At 36.0% G+C, this 18,970-nt stretch overlaps 1 protein-coding gene across 8 annotated transcripts in view; it reads right to left on the bottom strand.

The window, feature by feature from the left end:
- LOC138709029 (protein peste-like) overlaps positions 1-18,970 on the bottom strand; it is a 72,854-nt gene that overhangs the window by 16,228 nt on the left and 37,656 nt on the right. For 7 of the 8 annotated variants that reach the window (XM_069839505.1, XM_069839503.1, XM_069839504.1 and 4 more), the window contains exons 2-5: positions 15,548-15,687; positions 12,779-12,939; positions 6,817-6,958; positions 2,697-3,124 (exon numbers count right to left, since the gene is read on the bottom strand). In XM_069839505.1, coding sequence (XP_069695606.1) covers positions 2,697-3,124; positions 6,817-6,958; positions 12,779-12,939; positions 15,548-15,652 — 836 coding nt within the window. In that variant the 5' untranslated portion in view covers positions 15,653-15,687. The remainder of the gene's footprint in view (positions 1-2,696; positions 3,125-6,816; positions 6,959-12,778; positions 12,940-15,547; positions 15,688-18,970) is intronic. The other variant, XM_069839506.1, reaches the window with a different exon arrangement.

The following is an 18,970-nucleotide window of genomic DNA, read 5'->3' as shown; positions in this document are numbered from 1 at the left end:
TTATCCAAAATTTTAATCATTATATTCACTGGGTTCATCTTCAGCTCACTGGACATAACATTACACAATAAACTGCAAGGTACAAACTAGCTGACAGCGCTTCTTCAGCAGTACTGTCTTCGCTCTCGCGTCTAGCATTGCTGCGTGGTATAATTGTTTGCAATGTAAGTAGCCCACGTCAACTTGATCTTGATTGGTCGCGATCTCTGGTGTTCATTGCGTTCGAGTTGTAAAATTTACGTATTTTGTATTGCTTTTAATGCTTAGTCGAATGGTAATAAAGGTAAGTCTTTGTTTTCTTACCCCACCTGAAGGTTTACTTGTAAGTGATAATTATTTATAGGTGGAGGTAAACCTTTCTGTGTTAAAGAAAATGGAATATAGGTAGTTTTATTAGTATTTAAGGGCAGGAGATTAGAGTCAAGCCATTTTTCACTACGTTAATTCCATTGCTTGCACTTCGTACAAGGGGATAGTAAAAAGATCGAAATACGACCACTCATATAAATTGAGGGAAAGAAGACAGGACGGACACTGGAAAGTTTTCTTTTCTCAATCGCACTATCAGGGACTGGAATGCTTTACCTGCAGACTTACTAAAGGCTTTACCAATAACCAAAAATGTATTTAAAAATAGGCTTAAGGACTTTACTAATACACGGTAGTATATTATACACACTACTTAAAGGGTGTAATTGATATCTTGTTATTTGAAGTGTTCTATCAGTGAGAAAGTGTGTTGTGTCAGTGAAGTGTGTAGTGTCAGTGAAGTCTATTGTGCAAGTGAAGTGTGTTGGTGTCAGTGAAGTGGCTGTGCAAAATATTTGAACAGTGAAATGGTTAAAAGTTTTAGTGAAATCAGGTAGAATCAGTGCAGTGAGTGAGCTGACAGCGAAATAAGTGTAGTGCCGAAAGGTACTTGTGCAGGTATGAACCTGTCGCACTCGTGGGGTCTTAGTTCGAACTTAGGGTTAAGATACAAATTAGATTTACTTCAAATGTTATTTTAAGTGACCATTCTTCATTTAATTGTGGATGCTCCGTGTTGTTATTATTATTATTATTATTATTATTATTATTATTATTATTATTGTTTTTATTAGTTGTGTTTATTATTAATTGTCATTATTGAGTGTAATTACTTACCACTGCCACCGGGTATATACCCATTTGCAGTGTGAATAAATAAATACATACATACATACATACATACATACATACATACATACATACAGTACCGTAAAAATTAATCCGAACAACGTAATTACTTATGCAAAAACACTCAAATGGGATAAAAAAAAAAGGATCTAAGACATACCTCAGTAATCTATGTGGCCTCCCTTGTTCCTAATAACAGCTCCGAGACGATTTGGCATGGATTCCACTAATTTCTCCACAAATATTCTTCATTTCTTCATCGCGAAACCATACACCAATGAGGGCAGAAATCATCTTCTCCTTTGTAGAACAATCCATTTTATTCATTCTTCTTTTGCAAATTGACCACAACTTCTCAATGGGATTGATGTCGGGTGAGTTGCCTGGCCAGGGGAGTACCTGAATATTCTTCTTGTTGAAGAATTATGTAGTTTTTCGAGACGTATGGCATGGTGCCAGGTCTTGTTGGAACACACCTCTGCCATCCGGAAATGATTTTTGCAGCTGGGGTATGATTCTGGTTTCCAATAAGTGAATATATTTGTCAGAATTCATCATTCCCTTGATAGGTATTAATGCTCCAGGCCCTTCATGTGTAAAACAACCCCAAAACATTACTTTAGGGGGGTATTTGGGTGCTTGTTGGAGATGAGCTGCTGTTACTTTTTCGGATCCTTTCCGTACGTAAGAAACACGGTGGCCGTGGACCTCGAAATGAGACTCATCGGAAAAAGATACATTCTTCCAGTCATTCACTGTCCAGTGTTGATGTAATTTTGCCCACATTAAGCGTTTTTTGCACATAATAGGGGTTAGCAGTTGCTTCTTAATAGGCTTACGAGCCCTTAGTCCAGCTTCCAAAAGCCTACGCCGCACTGTTGTGACGTGAATATTCGCCCCAGTGGTAGCCATTAACTCGCGGGTTAAGTCGACAGCAGTTAGTCTAGGATTTAATTTACTTTTCCTGACAATTAAACGATCATCTGCAGGTGAAGTCTTCCTTTTTCGGCCACAGTTTCCTTTTTTCTGGGGTGTGATGGATCCAGTTTCCCTGTATCGTTTTATGATCGAATTAACAGTAGCCAAACCGATGTGACATTCTGCAGCAATTTGCCTCTGTGTCATAGAAGAATGCTCTGCTAATGTTATAATTTTAGCCCGTTTTCGTGGAGTTGTATCCATTTGTGAAGACGACAGAATGTACACAGGATTGCAGTATTAAGTCTTCAACACAACTGAAATGCTTATAAGTACAAAACGACAGGCAAAATGTCACATATTATATAAAAAAAATAATGACAGACATTCAACAATGGAATTACACGTACTACAGATGTCAATTAAAGCGGTATGAGCAGCTGTGAGGCCAACAATGACAGAAAATGTAAAAATATGTCGTGTTCGGATTACTTTGCACGCTGCTGTACATACATACATACATACATACATACATACATACATACATACATACATACATACATACATACAAATTAGTCATTTTCACCTGTCCAAGACCTGTTCTTCACACTAACGCTTACCTGCATAAATCTACAGCAAACACTTTCAAGGGCCTGTTCTTCGTCTGTCCTGGCGGGAACAGCTCCCCGGCGAATCCCGTAATCCGGCCGCACTCGCCTTCGTACAGTTTGCTGTCGTTGAGGTAGTTCCAGCACCTCATCTCCCCCAGCCTGGAAATGTCCGCAGCGCCCGTCTCCATGTTGAAAACGCCGTCGAACTCCGCGGATCCGTTCCTGCCGTAGAAGAAGCCAATTCTGTCGCCAGGCAGTTCCAGCGCGGAGATCCCCGGGATATTGCTTGCGATGGAGAGCAGCGGATCCGAGTAGCCGTCGAACAGCATCTCCGACACGGGCCGAGTCAGCCACAGCGACCTACTGGCCACACTCAGCGCAGCCGACAGCGGGTATACCAGCACGCCGCTCCAGTGCCGCGACACTGCGCTCGCCGCCTGTGAAACAGCGGCAGGATATACAGCTTTTATACCAACAGTCTTACTAATAAACCGTGTATAGTTTTTATACGAGACTTATGCAGAGTTCGGACAGAAAACGTTACTAATAAACCGTGAATAAGCTATGGACGTATAAACAGGCTGTAACTATACAATGGGAATTGCTTTGCAGTAGTTATATACACGAAACCACTTGTTTAAGCGTTGTATATAGGGAAAAAATGGCCGCCCCTCTAACAGCTGTTCGTATCGACTGTCATTTTATGATGATGGTTGCCTTGTAACCACAGAAGAACAAACCAAAGAGCACAGAATTATTAGAATAATATTGTTGTAGCTTGTACTCTTTGACCAAAATGTAGTGTGGTAATCGATTAGAGCCAGTTGTACTATCGATATTTAACACGCCACACTAGAGCGCTCTACCGGATGCAGTAGAGAACCTCAGATATTCTATTACCTTTCGTAACGAAGTAATGACGAAACTATGACGTAGCTGTGTAACAGTTATACTGTTATACACGACATACGTAGTGATTATTAGTAAGGAATTTACACACGACTTATAAAAGAGCTACTCATTGTATAAGTACATGACAGTTAAACGTCTGTATATAGAGTTTTTATTAGTAAGACCGCAAGAGTTTAAGGACATCCCTTCAAAAGAGATGGTTCACTTCTGACCTTATACTAATGTGAAACTCCCTGATCTTGATACAGGGAATAAATGCCTGTGAAGAATGAAGTTTTTGCTTTAAACCCAATCTATCTTTCAAACTGTGGATTATACAGAGTTAGTTAAAAGTCCCGCACCACCTAAATAACTTTTGAAGTATGTGGTTCAGTGACATGAAATTTGATATATGGGGATAACCATATACTAAGAACTCAATAATGATATTACCGAGTTTTTTTCTACTTCCGGTTTAACCGGAAGTAACTCAGACTCTCTAATTTTAAATGGAACACCCATATTTTTTTATTTTGTACAGTGCTCATTAAGAGCTTTTCAAAAATTACCCACACTTGATACTTCTGTACAAATTCAGTGTTGCTAAGTCAAGAAAATAGAAAAGTGAATCGAATATTAAAATAATAAATGCACTACCTAAATAACTTTTGAAGCTTACGGTTCAGTGATATGAAACTTGGTGTGTGAGGATAACCATATGCTAAGAACTCAATAATGGTATTACCGAGTTTTTTCTACTTCCGGTTTAACCGGAAGTAACTCCAACTCTCTTATTTTAAATGGAACATCCAATATATATTTTTATTTTTAAATAAAGCTTATTAAGAGCTTTTCATAAAGTACCCACACTTGATACTTCTGTACAAATTCAGTGTTGATAAATAAAAATGGAAGTGGTGCAAGATATTCCTAAAGCCTGGTTAAATCATTCCTTAAATGGTTTCTATGATCGAGTGACACATTGTAAAGTAGCTGAGGGCTACCAATTTAAACACATAATTTAGAAGGTGGGCCAGCTTTGTTTTGTTTTTGTTAAGGAAGGAGTATTTTATTATTTTAATATTCGATACACTTTTCTGTTTTCTTGACTTAGCAACACTGAATTTGTACAGAAGTATCGAGTGTAGGTACTTTTTGAAAAGCTCTTAATGAGCACTATTCAAAAATAAACCGGAAGTAGAAAAAACTCGGTAATACTATTATTGAGTTCTTAGCATATGGTTATCCTCACATACCAAGTTTCATATCACTGAACCGTATGCCTCAAAAGTTATTTAGGTGGTGCGGGACTTTTAACTAACCCGGTATAACAATTTTTCTGTTATGAAAACTTATTGAAAAATTACATTTTTTTGTAGAAAAAAATTAATTACTCCAGAATGAGTGTACTTACAGTAGCTCAATTAAATTTGCGAAAGAGTTAGACATATCCGCAATGTTTCTTGTGCAATTATATATTTTTATTTTAAAATTTTGTCACAGCTCGTTCGCGTATTGTAATCCAAATTTTTTTCTTTTTTTGATTAAGAAAAATTGCCAGGTTCTAAAATTCTCTTTAATTTGACATTCGCGGCAAATTGATGAGGGACCGCCACTGCCATTTACATCATAACATTGTGAGTTTGTAAAAACTTAACAATCAGCTTATTGCCTCTATTTTTAGTAAACAGTTGAGTTTGTTACAAGTGTGCAAATGTTAGATTTATTACTTGAAGAAAAGTGAAAATGGGTCGAAATTCAGTAAGTATGGACATGAAGTGACAGATTTTTGTAATATAAAAGAATGAGTTAAGATAATATTTTGCTCTTAAAAGAATAGATTGAAAATTTAGTCATACAGAATAACTTTGTGTTTTAAAAAGCTTTTTCACTAGACTATAAAAATAAGTTTTTAAAATAACAGTTAAATAATATTTTTGATAAATTATCTTAATGTAACATTTAGTATATTGTTCTTACAGGGATATTGTAATTTAGTGTTTTGTAGTGTGGTATGATGTGGTATTATGCGGTTTTAATTTGTGATGTGTCCACCGGCAGTACCCAGATGATAGCGAAATTAATTCGATCCGGAGGCGAGCTCGGACGTAGGTTTGAATCTCACTTGGACTCATTACCAAGTCAGGATTTCTCAAAAAAATTCTTCCACCTATAAGGCGATTGTTAGGCCAACCAATGGCGAATTTTCGGACTTATCTCGCCAAATACCACCTGGCAATCACTAATTCCATCTACAAGCGCAGTAAGCTTTTTTTCTGCGGTGCGTCCGAAATAAAGAAACATTATTTTGGTGCGGTGTTGCGTAGTAGGTGTGTTGTTGTGTTGTGTAGATAGATGGATTTATTGAGTAATATTATACATACAAATTTTATATTATCATAATTTTGTCTGAAATTCAATGCACGGGTCTTCTGACCGTACGTGCTTTGTACCCGAAACAAGTCCTCCTTTGTAGGATCCCCCCCCCCCAACCTATGATTACATCCAACTACTCACTAAGAGAATACACATACTAAAATGGAAATGGCACAATAAAACACATTATATAATATATCCTAACCTAAAAGACCTAAAAGGTGTTTTGTAGCATGTCATGGTGTAGTGTGATGTGTAGTATGTTGCCAGGCGATTATATAAAACAAAAGATGCAAAAACAAATGAATGAGACGTATAAACAACTGAAAACTCTTTCAAATTTGAGTATCATAATATAGAGTTGTCATTTTAAATTTGAAAGGGGGAGTTAGGGGAGTGAGTGGTGAAACGTAAAATGTCACTAGCTCTAACTTTAAACTTCCCCCTCAATGTCTAAATGGACGTTTTTATTTTTTGTTTAAATTAAATTTAATCGAAATAGTTACATATACTGGGAAGTTTTGAAATGAAAGCCCAAAATAACACACTTATAAGTATGACTCGCAGCGAATTACTGCTTCATTAAAAGTGTCAACAATGGATTTACCACATTTTCTCACTCAATTTTTATTTGAAATATTTTTAGTTCAGTAGTCCTCACGACACATTCACCAGGAAAACTACTACACTTGTCGATTGTTGCAGTATAACTAACCCATACACCCTTACTTCCCCCATCAATGTTAAATGAACTCGTCCATGAACTACTGCGCAACATAGACCAAGTTAAAAAAGTACACCTATAACGTATAGTGTATAATGTATTGTGTGATGCGGTCTTATGTATTAATTTTGTACGTACGATAGGCAGCACATTGAGTGTCGTGACGTTGTCCTTTAAGCTGCCGTTTGAATTCTCTGCATCATGGTACCAACGTCTGACTTGTCTGTACGTGACGGTGTGGTTCTCGTTAAATACAACGTCTACCTTCTCGTGAAATTCTCTGTAAAATAATAAAAAAAATACATGATACTAACACATTACCACATTACCATATGTTATGGGCATATGACAGAAGTAAATACTACAGAGAGTAACGAGAGAGAGAGAGAGAGAGAGAGAGAGATTTTGCTTGTAATTCCTTTAAAAATTGATAATACTGTAACATGTATACGAAATTCGCGTCCTAAGGATAATCTGTATTACCACAAGCACATACACACAGTTTAAGTGGAAAAGCTGCTATACCGTTTATTTCCGATACTACATCTGCATTGTAAAGAACCATATATCGCAACAGACCATGATTCGATCCACGGTTAAGTCTCGGTGGAATTTTTAGTGGCCAAACAGATGTTGCAGCGGGTTTTTCTCGGGGTACTTCCGTTTCCCTGTTTCATTTCACTAACACTCTTCATTTCCCCCTCTTTTTTGGGGGGACAGCATGTTTGCGGCAGAACGGCTAATCAGGAGGATTAAATCACAGCCAGTTTGCGTTGGTTTTGGAGGACCCGGTTGCGGTATATCGAAAAACATCTTTTAAGCCTGATAAACTGAAAGGATGTCCAAAAAGTAACAGCACCACTGAAATCGTAATATTCGCTTAACGCAAAAAATAACTCAAAGTATCGATAAAGAAAAAAGAATATTGATATTTCTGAACTAAGCTTATAAATTGAAGTTGGCACTAATGATATCGTATTGTTCGCTTAACACAAAAAATAACACAAACTATTGATAAAAAAAAGAATGTAGATATTATAAGCTTATAAATTAAACTTGACATCGCTGATTAAACAAAGATTCCGAACTTGGCCATTGGCTTAAATATTTTTATGGATTACGTTTCCTGCCATCTTCAGAAATAGGTGATGCTTTCACAGAACTTATGTCAATCGTCCCCACTAATGACATGGAGGTTGCAGACTATATGCTGAACACATTATCACAGTCTACTATATACAGTCACGAAGCTTGAGTTTTAAGGCTGCTAGAAACAATAGACTATGCCGGTACTATTTCGCATTGTTGTAATGAGGCGATATTAGCGATCCTAGTGGTGAGCAACTATCTAATGTATGCATATTTACTACGTATTGAGCTTCGTGACTGTATATGCTAGATTGTGACATTATGTAGATGGAGACGCTTGTTTTTTCCTCCTCTCTGGGGGACAGAACCATCTAATGGTCCACGAACAACAAATGGGCCTGAATCCTTTCATTCATTCTACAATTCTCAATTTTATTCGCCACATCCCAACATTAACAACATCATCGATGTTCTACTGGAAATGCAAACACTTTCCCGCACCAAGATAAACTCTGTAAATTTCGTAAAATTTAACATGAGGAAAAAAGTACCACCGACAAAATTAATTTCATCGTGTCTCTTTGGGAGGAATGTCAGAATGGAGATTTTGGACTCTTGCAGTACATTAAAGTGTTGGGGATGCAATTCCATGCAAAAAAGTCGTACATTTTTATGAACATCAAACTAGGTGGCATTATTGTCACTGAAGTATAGCCATATTTTTAACCAAGCCGTGGACATTCCTAAGCCTGTGAAAATTGGGAAGGAAAATGTGACTTGTGTTATAACAAGAATTTACACACCCCTAAGTCAGTCACTACGTGTTGCTGAGTCTTTCCGCAAACATGCCCTCGAAACTACCAGAACCATGCTGCAAACAGATTACCTTTTTTGACGCAAAAAGATTATGTTTCTAGAAAATTACCACAAACGTGCTCCCCCGTTTTTCTTTATTAACTACAATAATAAAAATAGACTAGGGTGATGTCTGGGGGTAGTGCCGGTTTCCGATGTTGACCTAACTTCGTTCCATAATGTCTGACAGGCAATGTAAACATTTCCGGGCAGAGAGAGAGAGAGAGAGAGAGAGAAGGGTAACTGCTGTCGAACCAATTACAGAGGTCTCATTCCAACTGTATCTTCAAGTTGGGCCGTCTGAAGCATTCTACCCCCGTCCAACTTCAAGACAAGCGTGGAATAAGACCTCTGCCATTGGTTGAATAGGAATTATACTTCTCTCCTCCTCTGTCGGCAATTTTTACGTCGCCTGTCAGACATTATGGAACAAAGTATATGTTCTAAGAACTTGGGGCTCCGGGCTGAGGGTTCGGGTTCTTCAGTAGCAGGTGGGATCTTACCTGGAAGACCCAGGAATGATTGTCCGCCTGTCAGTGTTGGATTCACAAATGTCACCAGGGCAGTGCATCGGAACTTAGACGTCATGGTATATGAAACGTACTGTACAATGGGCGTAAACGGCCTTAGATCCATCCCGGATCCAGCCCTCGTGAAATCAGTCAATCATATGTTTTCTTTATATTGCTGATTTTCTGGCGGATATTAAAGAAACTGTAGCTGGATATCGACACTGCCGCAAATGATCGACAAATGAGAAACGGCAGCAATGTGCGCCGACATGTCTCAATTGTTAACTAATGTGATGATTAAATTTCAAAGGCACGGTACCCATAATCAGACAGATGTCCATATGCGATTTTTTCCGGTAGGAAGTGTCGAAACTCTCACGTTAGTCATTCTTAAACTGATAATAACGGCAGGTTAATTGAAATTGCATTGTAATTTTAGTGTAATAGCAAGTAAAATGCTTTAATCGTACCTTGACCATTTAGAACTATAGATTGACAAATCGAACTGAAACCCTGACCGAGTTACTACGTGAGCGCTGGCTGTCTTGATGAGGAGCACGGGGGGAAGGGAGAGAGCACTATGCACTTGCAAGTCCACTCACAGTTTGTCAAACTTGCTAACAAAAGCATTAAAAGGTTGACTAGCTGCCTGCAATGCTAGCATAATGGAACCTTCCTAGCCGACAGTCGAGGCAAAAATGAAGAATCCGTTATTGTGGTAATACTGGAGAGTGGTTCTTCTATCGGTCGCGATGCCCACACACACCCTCTCAGATATTTACGTGGTGATTGGTGACTGAATGACGAGGAGCGAGGGAGAGAGAAGAAAGAAAGAGAGAGAGAGATTCCAGAAGTTGGCGTGCTTCACGGGGTTTCACTTGAAGTTGTCGAACTATAATTCATAATTTGAGTTAAAAATAGTCTGTAAAAACGTAATTCATGATATGAATTGTATTTGCCTATCTTAAGTGGCTTTCTCGTAAAACATCCAAACAGTATTGTTGAATCAACATGCTTATGTGTGTGCGTGTGCGTTTATCACTCACTGTTTCCCCCCCCCCTTCCTGTGCAACTGTCAGATTCAGATGAATCTACCATTAACTTTACATTAATCAATCGATAAAAAAAATGGCATGGTAAAACTGTTAAGCAAGGGGATACATTTCAACTTCGATCATATTGCAAATATCTACATTCGTATAGGTACCTAAATTCTACAGCTGATCAGAAAGCTTTCTCATTCACTTAAAAATATAGGTACAGGTTGAACCATAAGTAATGTCATTAATTTCAGAAGGTTATTCTTTGAGATATTTAACCCTAGACAATAATGCGCGTAAAATTTACGATGCGGAATTTTATTTTTGTTCATTGTTGGCAACTGTTTCAATGGAGACTTCCGGTTTTTCATGTACCTTCTTCATGTATGTTGATCTCTCCAATAATGTGCTTTCAGTTGCCAAACATATAGGCCTAATACGTGTTGTAATTTCAGAGATCCCATAACGTAATAATTACGATCGTTTATCTCTAATGAGAATCTACTAGGAAATCCAGCACTAACTGAGGATAGCCCACAGCAGGCTGAAACTAGCCAACATTTATTAGTATTTAACACGTGAAAGCAATATAAACTTTATATTCCAAAGCGAAACAGTACTGAAAGTTGTGAAATCAAGATGTATAATTATAATAAGTTAAGGTTTCCCTTTATTTCGTCCCGCGCCGTAGCGTCGTGGTCTAATGTCTAAAACATATCTAGCCGCGTGTGTGTATCAAGTTTTAGCGGGCCATTAGCATTTACGTTGGGATAAACAAATTGATTTCATGTGTACAAGTATAAGAAAGACAATTTATAAATTCATAATACTTCGAAATTTTATCACTTGAGAATAATATTTTTAGCTTTGGTACAATCATTAATACAATATGGTATAATAAATTGGGGTGGAGTAGCATCATCTGTACTTAATCCATTAATTTTATTACACAGAAGATTAATAAAAATTTGTCTGACGAAAAATATGGATTACCCAACAAATTTAATTTATACAGATTTTAATGTATTGCCTATTGAAGAAATTTATAAATATAGTTTACTAACTTACTATCACAGAAATCAAATAAAACATAAATCTAATCGACATGAATATCGTACTGGAAGACAAAAGTCTACTTTCCCATTAATTGAGCCTAAATGTCATACAAGTGCAGCTCTTAAACATAGTGCTAGTTTCGGCCCAAGACTTTATAATAAATTACAAACCATTCTCCAAATTTGAAATTGAAGCTTTTAAAAACTAAATTTGTAAAATTATCCATGATATATAATATTAACAAATGTATTTTTTTACCTTTTATTTCTGTCGACTATATTCATGTTTTTATTGAATATCACTGGCTTCTTTCGGATTGTCAATTTATATTAAATGTGTATTTTCTCTCTTTTTCTCTTTCTTCTTTATTCTTGCTCTTGTGTTGTATTTATTGATTTGAATTAGTTACTTACTGTATTTATTAAACTATCTTTGTAAATTTTAGGTTATATTATTGACTAAGGCCACACCGTACACGAGCCTGGCTCTTACTGTAGTGGCTAGAAACATTTTTGTTTTATAAATGTAACTTGTAAATAAAAAAAATTAATTCTTCCTCTCAGGTGGCCCGGGTTCGATCCCCGGCCAGGTCGTGATTCGTTAATTCAAAAGGAAAATAAAGAAGAAGAAAAAGAAGAAGAAAAAGAAAAAGAAGAAGAAGAGCAGAGTTCAGTAGCTCAGAAATACGAAAAACGAATTGTGTGCGCAATATGCCCTGCAAAGAAGAGAGGAATAACCCATTCCATTGCAAAAACTACAGGAAACCATTTTGTAAAGAACAAAGGGCTTTACTACATCTTAACTGTAAGGAGAGTAAAATATGACTTAATATTGGTAGTATACTCATGTAACATTAAAATCCGTAGAAAATAAATGTTCAGTGAACAGAATTTCTCGGTTTTTAAGATGTGAAAACAGGTAGTAAAAATTACGATATTTGACATGAAATTGACTATTACCTGTCTAGAGTTAAAAAAAAGTTTAATACAAGTTTAATACACTTTGCTCGTTTTTTTCTTTTTTTTTTCAAAATAAAAATTGTTTCATATTAAACATTTCATAGCTTGTTCTGGGAAAACTATTGATTTAATTCCTAATATGCTCAGTTGGTTTAAGAGAGCATTGTATTATGATGATAAATGGCTGAAATAATATCAGTTTTCTCCTCTAAATATGCAGAAATATGATCCGAACAAATGTAACTTTTCGTTCTGAAAAGGAATTTTTAAATGTTACATTTGTTCGGTTCAGATTTCTGCACATTTAAAGGACAAAAGCAAAATTCTTTCATTCATTTACTGTCATAATACACTGCTTTCTTAAACCGACTGAGCATATTGGGAATTAAATCAATGGCTTTCCCGAAACACGATAAGAAATGGTTTATACAAAACAATTTTTTTATCTCTAAAAAGAAGCAAAAACGAGTAAATTAATATTAAACTTTTTTGTTTAAAATATCTCAAAGAATAATCCTCTGAAATGAATAACATTACTTACGGTTCACCCTGTATATTACAGAAAACACTGTATATCACTATATCATACCTGAACCTATAAGGACCCATCTGTACAAGATGAGGTTTATAGTCTTTTTCCTTCAGTTGTCCTGGATTCGTGTAGTTGAACAAGTATACGTCCATGTTAATGGGGACTGGAGGTTTGCTCCACATTTCATATACTTTGGACCCGTGTGATAAGATCATTCCCTGAAATATAAATCCTAATTAATTTTCATAATTTTATTCACAAATACATTTTGAAAAAATATTGTATTAATGTAATTCGTACCTAGTTTTCTAGACATCAAATAAAAATATCTTAGTAGTACTTTTTTATTTTTATTTTATAGGAATTATTTCTTTAATTGCCAAATGCTAAATATGAAAATTATTTTTATTATCTTTGTTCACATGTTAACAGGAACATTTTTGTATATCACTATACGTGCCCTCAGAAGTATTTTTCAAATTGTAAACATTACCTCAGAAATCTCTTTCATGTATCTATACATACGCATATATAATAACTTTTGATCTCCTTGCCTCCTGTTTTTTAAGTTCTTGTATGCATGTTTCCAAATCAATTTTACATGTTCATGTACAGTTGTGGCAAAAAAACCGGACCGACGGAATAATCAAAGTCCCCGAAATGAGCCACTGCGCATGCCACGCCCGCATTCACAAGATAGAATAATCTATTTAAATTGTAGTTTCGACTGCTGACGTAGCCCATTTCGAAAGGCATTAGAAAATAAGCTGGTAAAATTCAAGTTCTGGTAATAATAAGTTAATTAAGTAGTAAAATATCGCTGCAATCGAAAAGTACTGGGAATAAATTTGAATAAGGAACAAAAAAAAAGTTACCTTCCCAGGCAGGATTCGAACCACGAAAGTCTTAGTTACCAGTCTATCATGCTTCACTGTGAACAAGGCTCTGAAATCAGCTACAAGGGTCGGTCCGGTTTTTTTGCCACTACTGTACACATGTTCCTAGAATAAATCTCGTGTTCTTTTATAAGTTTTTTCAGAATCATTTTTATGTTCGTAAGCGTGTGACTGTATTTAATATTCTTCTGAGTTAATCCCATTTTTATTTTTTTATTTTTGTATGTGTATTCTGACAAACATTTTCGTGTTTTCGAGAATTTTGTTTTAATAAACATCTTTCATATTCTTATATCTGTGTTTACACATTAATTTGTGGTCTGTTTATTTTTATATTCTTGTACAATTGTACTGAAAAAAAATTCTTAGAAGGTATATATGTCAACATATCTGACACGATGCAAAAATCCACTGAAATGTTAAATCACATTTTTTACATTCCTGTAAACTGCATCTTCTTATTTTCAATTAACAAATTATTATTATTGTTAATATAGATCATCTACTTGCCACATTTAAAATAATGTTATTTAATAACTTCAGATCGATAAGTTGTAACTGGTTATGACAATACATTAAAATTTCTGTACAAGACTGATAACCTTTACGTTACACAAATAAAATCAAATCACAATCAAGAATACATTAAATTACACCTGATATTAGGTTATGTGACTTTAACGTCACAAATATTCATTTAATAATACTAGTAGATTCTGTGACGTAGGACAATTACTGTTAAAGGTTTCATATTACTAGTATCATTAACAAAAAAAAAAAAACAATACAGTATACGGAGAGTATAGCCCGGTAACAAAGATTTCAAAGTGCGCAGAAACCCAATGCTTCTACCGGTCATAGTAGGATTTAAGCTAGAAAATAAATAATTGTCGAAAAAATGCACAAATGAAAAATTATAATTGTGCAAATTGTTAAATTCTTGTGCAATATTATAAATCATTTGTGCAGAAAGATAAACTTAAGTAAGTATGCAGAAACAAAAAGGTATGTAATTTGTTTCTTGGAATTTTTATTACTTTCAACCCATCTTATCACACTCTAAATATAGGTCTACTTATATAAATGAATCATAAGACGTAGGTACGTTTAGAATGAATTACTGCTGAATCTACAACACATTAAAATACTTTATTTTATGGGCACTCTAAGCACTGAAATTCTTTACTAGTAGGCCCTTCAAGATTTGTTGTTAGTAGAGTGCTAACTCTGCTTATTCAGAGGCGGTTTCTAATTCCAGTTTTTACAAGATTCATGCAACTAAAACCTCGCTCACAATTATGCGCTGGAATTATATAAATCAATTAGAAAAAATTGTTCACTAAACTTACTTGAATTGCACCAACTCTTTGAAATCAATTCCTGAACATTCATTGCTCAATATCTTTTTGAACATTGCCCATATCATTAGCACTCATTTAAATTCAGATTAGTTCAAACACATCTATGATTTCATTCTTTCCATTACCATCTTCGTTTCTGAAGTCCAATGTGGTTGTCTCATTTTTGCACATTTACATTCAAAGTTTGTTGGATTTTTAGAAGTCGAATAGCAAAATGCGACAAACGCGACTGTGACTGGGTCATACTGTAGTGGGGATTTAGTCTTTATTGTCATGAAACTCTTGAAGAGTAAAAGTCTGCTCCTATGAAGTTCGGTTTACTTTAGATGGTGTAATATAGTAGCATTGTTGTGTTCGAACTACGTTGCCATATTTCAGATCAGTCTTAATGTGTAAAATGGCCTACCTCTCTATCACGTCCCTCGTTAGCAGTTAGTGGGCGTGAAATTATGATGTCATACGCTAATCAGCAACGGAAGCACCATGTTTAGTCTGTTGTAACCCTATAAGTCTAAACATAAAAAACAGTACAATATATTGGTATCCTACAATAATGAATTATTTCTTACCTTCGTGAGGATGTAATACAAGATTTTTGGCCAACTCATAATTAGAATGAGTCCAATTATGAACAAAATGATACCTGTCCATTTTAGGAATGAGTGGCGATCCATCTTTCACAGAGCTATTAGCAACTCAAGATACAACACTGTGAAAATAAAGGTAAACGATTTATAGGTTGAGAAAACTTACAATTAAATCATACTTATTTCGTACACAAAATAATATATTAAGGAAATTAGAACCAATGAATTTATTCTAGTGAATTCTTATAATATAATTTATATGAAAACTAAACACTTTCTTATCTACGAAAATAAGATACATGCATTTCTAAATTCTAAGGAAAAATTTTGAATTATCCATTACATTTTGGATATTTAAAATAAACTTAAAAATAATAAATATATTATATACTAATTTTTGTGAAAGTTCAATTTTTTTATTTGAGAACAAATTAATATTATAAAATGTTACGTCATATAATTTATTATAAAACAACCTCTTAAATTTACAGGTTCCAGAAAATACAAGGTAAACAAAAATACAATAATAACGACAATAATAACTTAGGATTTGATGATGATATGATATATATTTGAAGTCAACATTTACATCCACGTAACATGAACCTCACAATCTTGTATCCGGTGCCACAATTACATTCATTACAGATATACCTTTGGTAGACGCACTTATAATTTGACTTTCGACCCCATTTAAATTGATCAGTGTTCCCACCTTTAAAACCTAACAGCTTAATTTAGATCACTCAAAATTGACACTTTTACAGCTCTGTTCTTGATTTTCAGTTCACTTATATCGAACACACACTGTTTCTAATAATACTTGTTAATAAAACATACTACGCCATTGTCCAATATGTTCCTTATTATGTCTTTTCTCGTGTACATTCCATTTTCAGGTCTCACTAATTTTCTACATATTATACTTCGCTACCCTAGCTAGCCTCCCCCGCCATACTCCTCCCTATTTTCATTATCTCTATCGTTTTACTTAACTTCCAATTTTACTCCTATAATTCATTCAAAATTGACACTTTTATCACTCCGTTCTAACTTAGGATTTAAGCATACCTACAATAAATGTTGAAAAGAAAACAAATTGCAAATCAAGATTTCAGGTATAACTCCCTGTAAAGTTGATTTGAATAATTTCGAGGGAAAAATTGTTCCGGAGCCGGGTATCGAACCCGGGACCTTTGGTTTAACGTACCAACGCTCTACCACTGAGCTACCCGGGAACTCTACCCGACACCGATCCAATTTTTCCCTCTATATCGACAGACCTCAAAGTGGGCTGGCAACCGTCAAGCAACCAACTTCGAGTGCACACTAACTCCGTGTGACTTAAATTGTGGTTTTCTGTTAACGAACAGTGACGTGTATTATGCAAATCAAAATTTCACGTATAACTCCCTGTAAAGTTGATTTGAATAATTTCGAGGGAAAAATTGTTCCGGAGCCGGGTATCGAACCCGGGACCTTTGGTTTAACGTACCAACGCTCTACCACTGAGCTACCCGGGAACTCTAACCGACACCGATCCAATTTTTCCCTCTATATCGACAGACCTCAAAGTGGGCTGACAACCGTCAAGCAACCAACTTCGAGTGCACACTAACTCCGTGTGACTTAAATTGTGGTTTTCTGTTAACGAACAGTGACGTGTATTATGCAAATCAAAATTTCACGTATAACTCCCTGTAAAGTTGATTTGAATAATTTCGAGGGAAAAATTGTTCCGGAGCCGGGTATCGAACCCGGGACCTTTGGTTTAACGTACCAACGCTCTACCACTGAGCTACCCGGGAACTCTAACCGACACCGATCCAATTTTTCCCTCTATATCCACAGAACTCAAAGTGGGCTGACAACCGTCAAGCAACAAACTTCGAGTGCACACTAACTCCGTGTGACTTAAATTGTGGTTTTCTGTTAACGAACAGTGACGTGTATTATGCAAATCAAGATTTCAGGTATAACTCCCTGTAAAGCTGGTCCCTGTAAAGTTGTTCCAAAGGATACGTCAGAACGTTGTGCGACGATGTCATGCCTGCATCGAAGCTGGGGGACGCAACTTTGAACACCTGTTGTGAATACAGTACAGGTATGTGTATGATGTACTGATAAATGCACATAAATAAGGTGTACAGAGGAATAAAATTATTTAGGACACACAACTATTTTTGCTTATAACTTTCGACCGAGTCATATTCGAACTAGGGTCCCTTACCTCAAATTGATACATGTGCCCTTCCAAATCATCCCTGAAAGTTAGTAACACCAACCCGGAAACACCCTGTATATTGACGTTTGTCATCCCGCATGTTTACGCTACACAGTTTGCAAGTAATATATTCCCCATTCACTTCAAAACACTCGCCTCCAAATTCTGTCACAAATTGATGCTTCTTTTTTTTAGTAGGTTATTTTACAACGCTTTATCAACATCTTAGGTTATTTAGCGTCTGAATGAGATGAAGGTGATAATGTCGGTGAAATGAATCCGGGGTCCAGCACCGAAAGTTACCCAGCATTTGCTCATATTGGGTTGAGGGAAAACCCCGGAAAAACCTCAACCAGGTAACTTGCCCCGGCCGGGAATCGAACCCGGGCCACCTGGTTTCGCGGCCAGACGTGCTAGCCGTGATGCTTCTTAGATCCCTTTTTCGTCATGATGTACTACAGGTGATGCACTATCTATGTAGATAAGTAGCGTACTCACGGGTAGTTACAAACTATATGTGTGTCGTGGTGAACAAACAGTTGTTCATTTCATAGTATTCCTCCTCCCTACATAGTCTGTTGTGTACATGTGCCGCTCTTGCAGCTATAAACAAGCTTATGCTCCAGCATTCAGTTAACTTGCATGCACAGTGTTCCTCTCAAATGGTCCCCAAGATGCTATGTCTGTCTATAACATTAGGAATTTTATTTCGTATTATATGTAAGCACATTTCCTTTCTTATCGTAAATCTTTACACTTTTACAGGAATCAGGGTGAAGGCAACATGGGGGCGAAGAGCATGCGTTATCTTTAGTCACCCTCCCATAACTGCCAATCTATTTTACTATATATATCTGCCTGTGACGTTCTCTTTTCCCACTTCGATCACGTGAGTAGGATAAAAAGGCGAAATCCGGTTACGAAAGTAAACTACAATAACGCATGGGGGAAACTTCACACGATACCTCCATTCTGGTTGGATGACCGTCCAACTTCGACATGTGGACGTGAGGCCAGCAGCCGTCTGATCGGACTGGGTCCTTAAATACTTTTGTGCCATAGATTATTATTATTATTATTATTATTATTATTATTATTATTATTATTATTATTATGTTAAATGTTAGGAGTGCACTACATTTCGTCATCTTAAAGTTCATACAGGAGCTTTTTACCCCTCT

Source organism: Periplaneta americana, chromosome 11, assembly GCF_040183065.1.
Source record: "Periplaneta americana isolate PAMFEO1 chromosome 11, P.americana_PAMFEO1_priV1, whole genome shotgun sequence".
Classification (NCBI taxonomy): domain Eukaryota; kingdom Metazoa; phylum Arthropoda; class Insecta; order Blattodea; family Blattidae; genus Periplaneta; species Periplaneta americana.
Note: the sequence above shows the minus strand (reverse complement) of the source record. Positions and strands in the feature narration are given on the sequence as shown.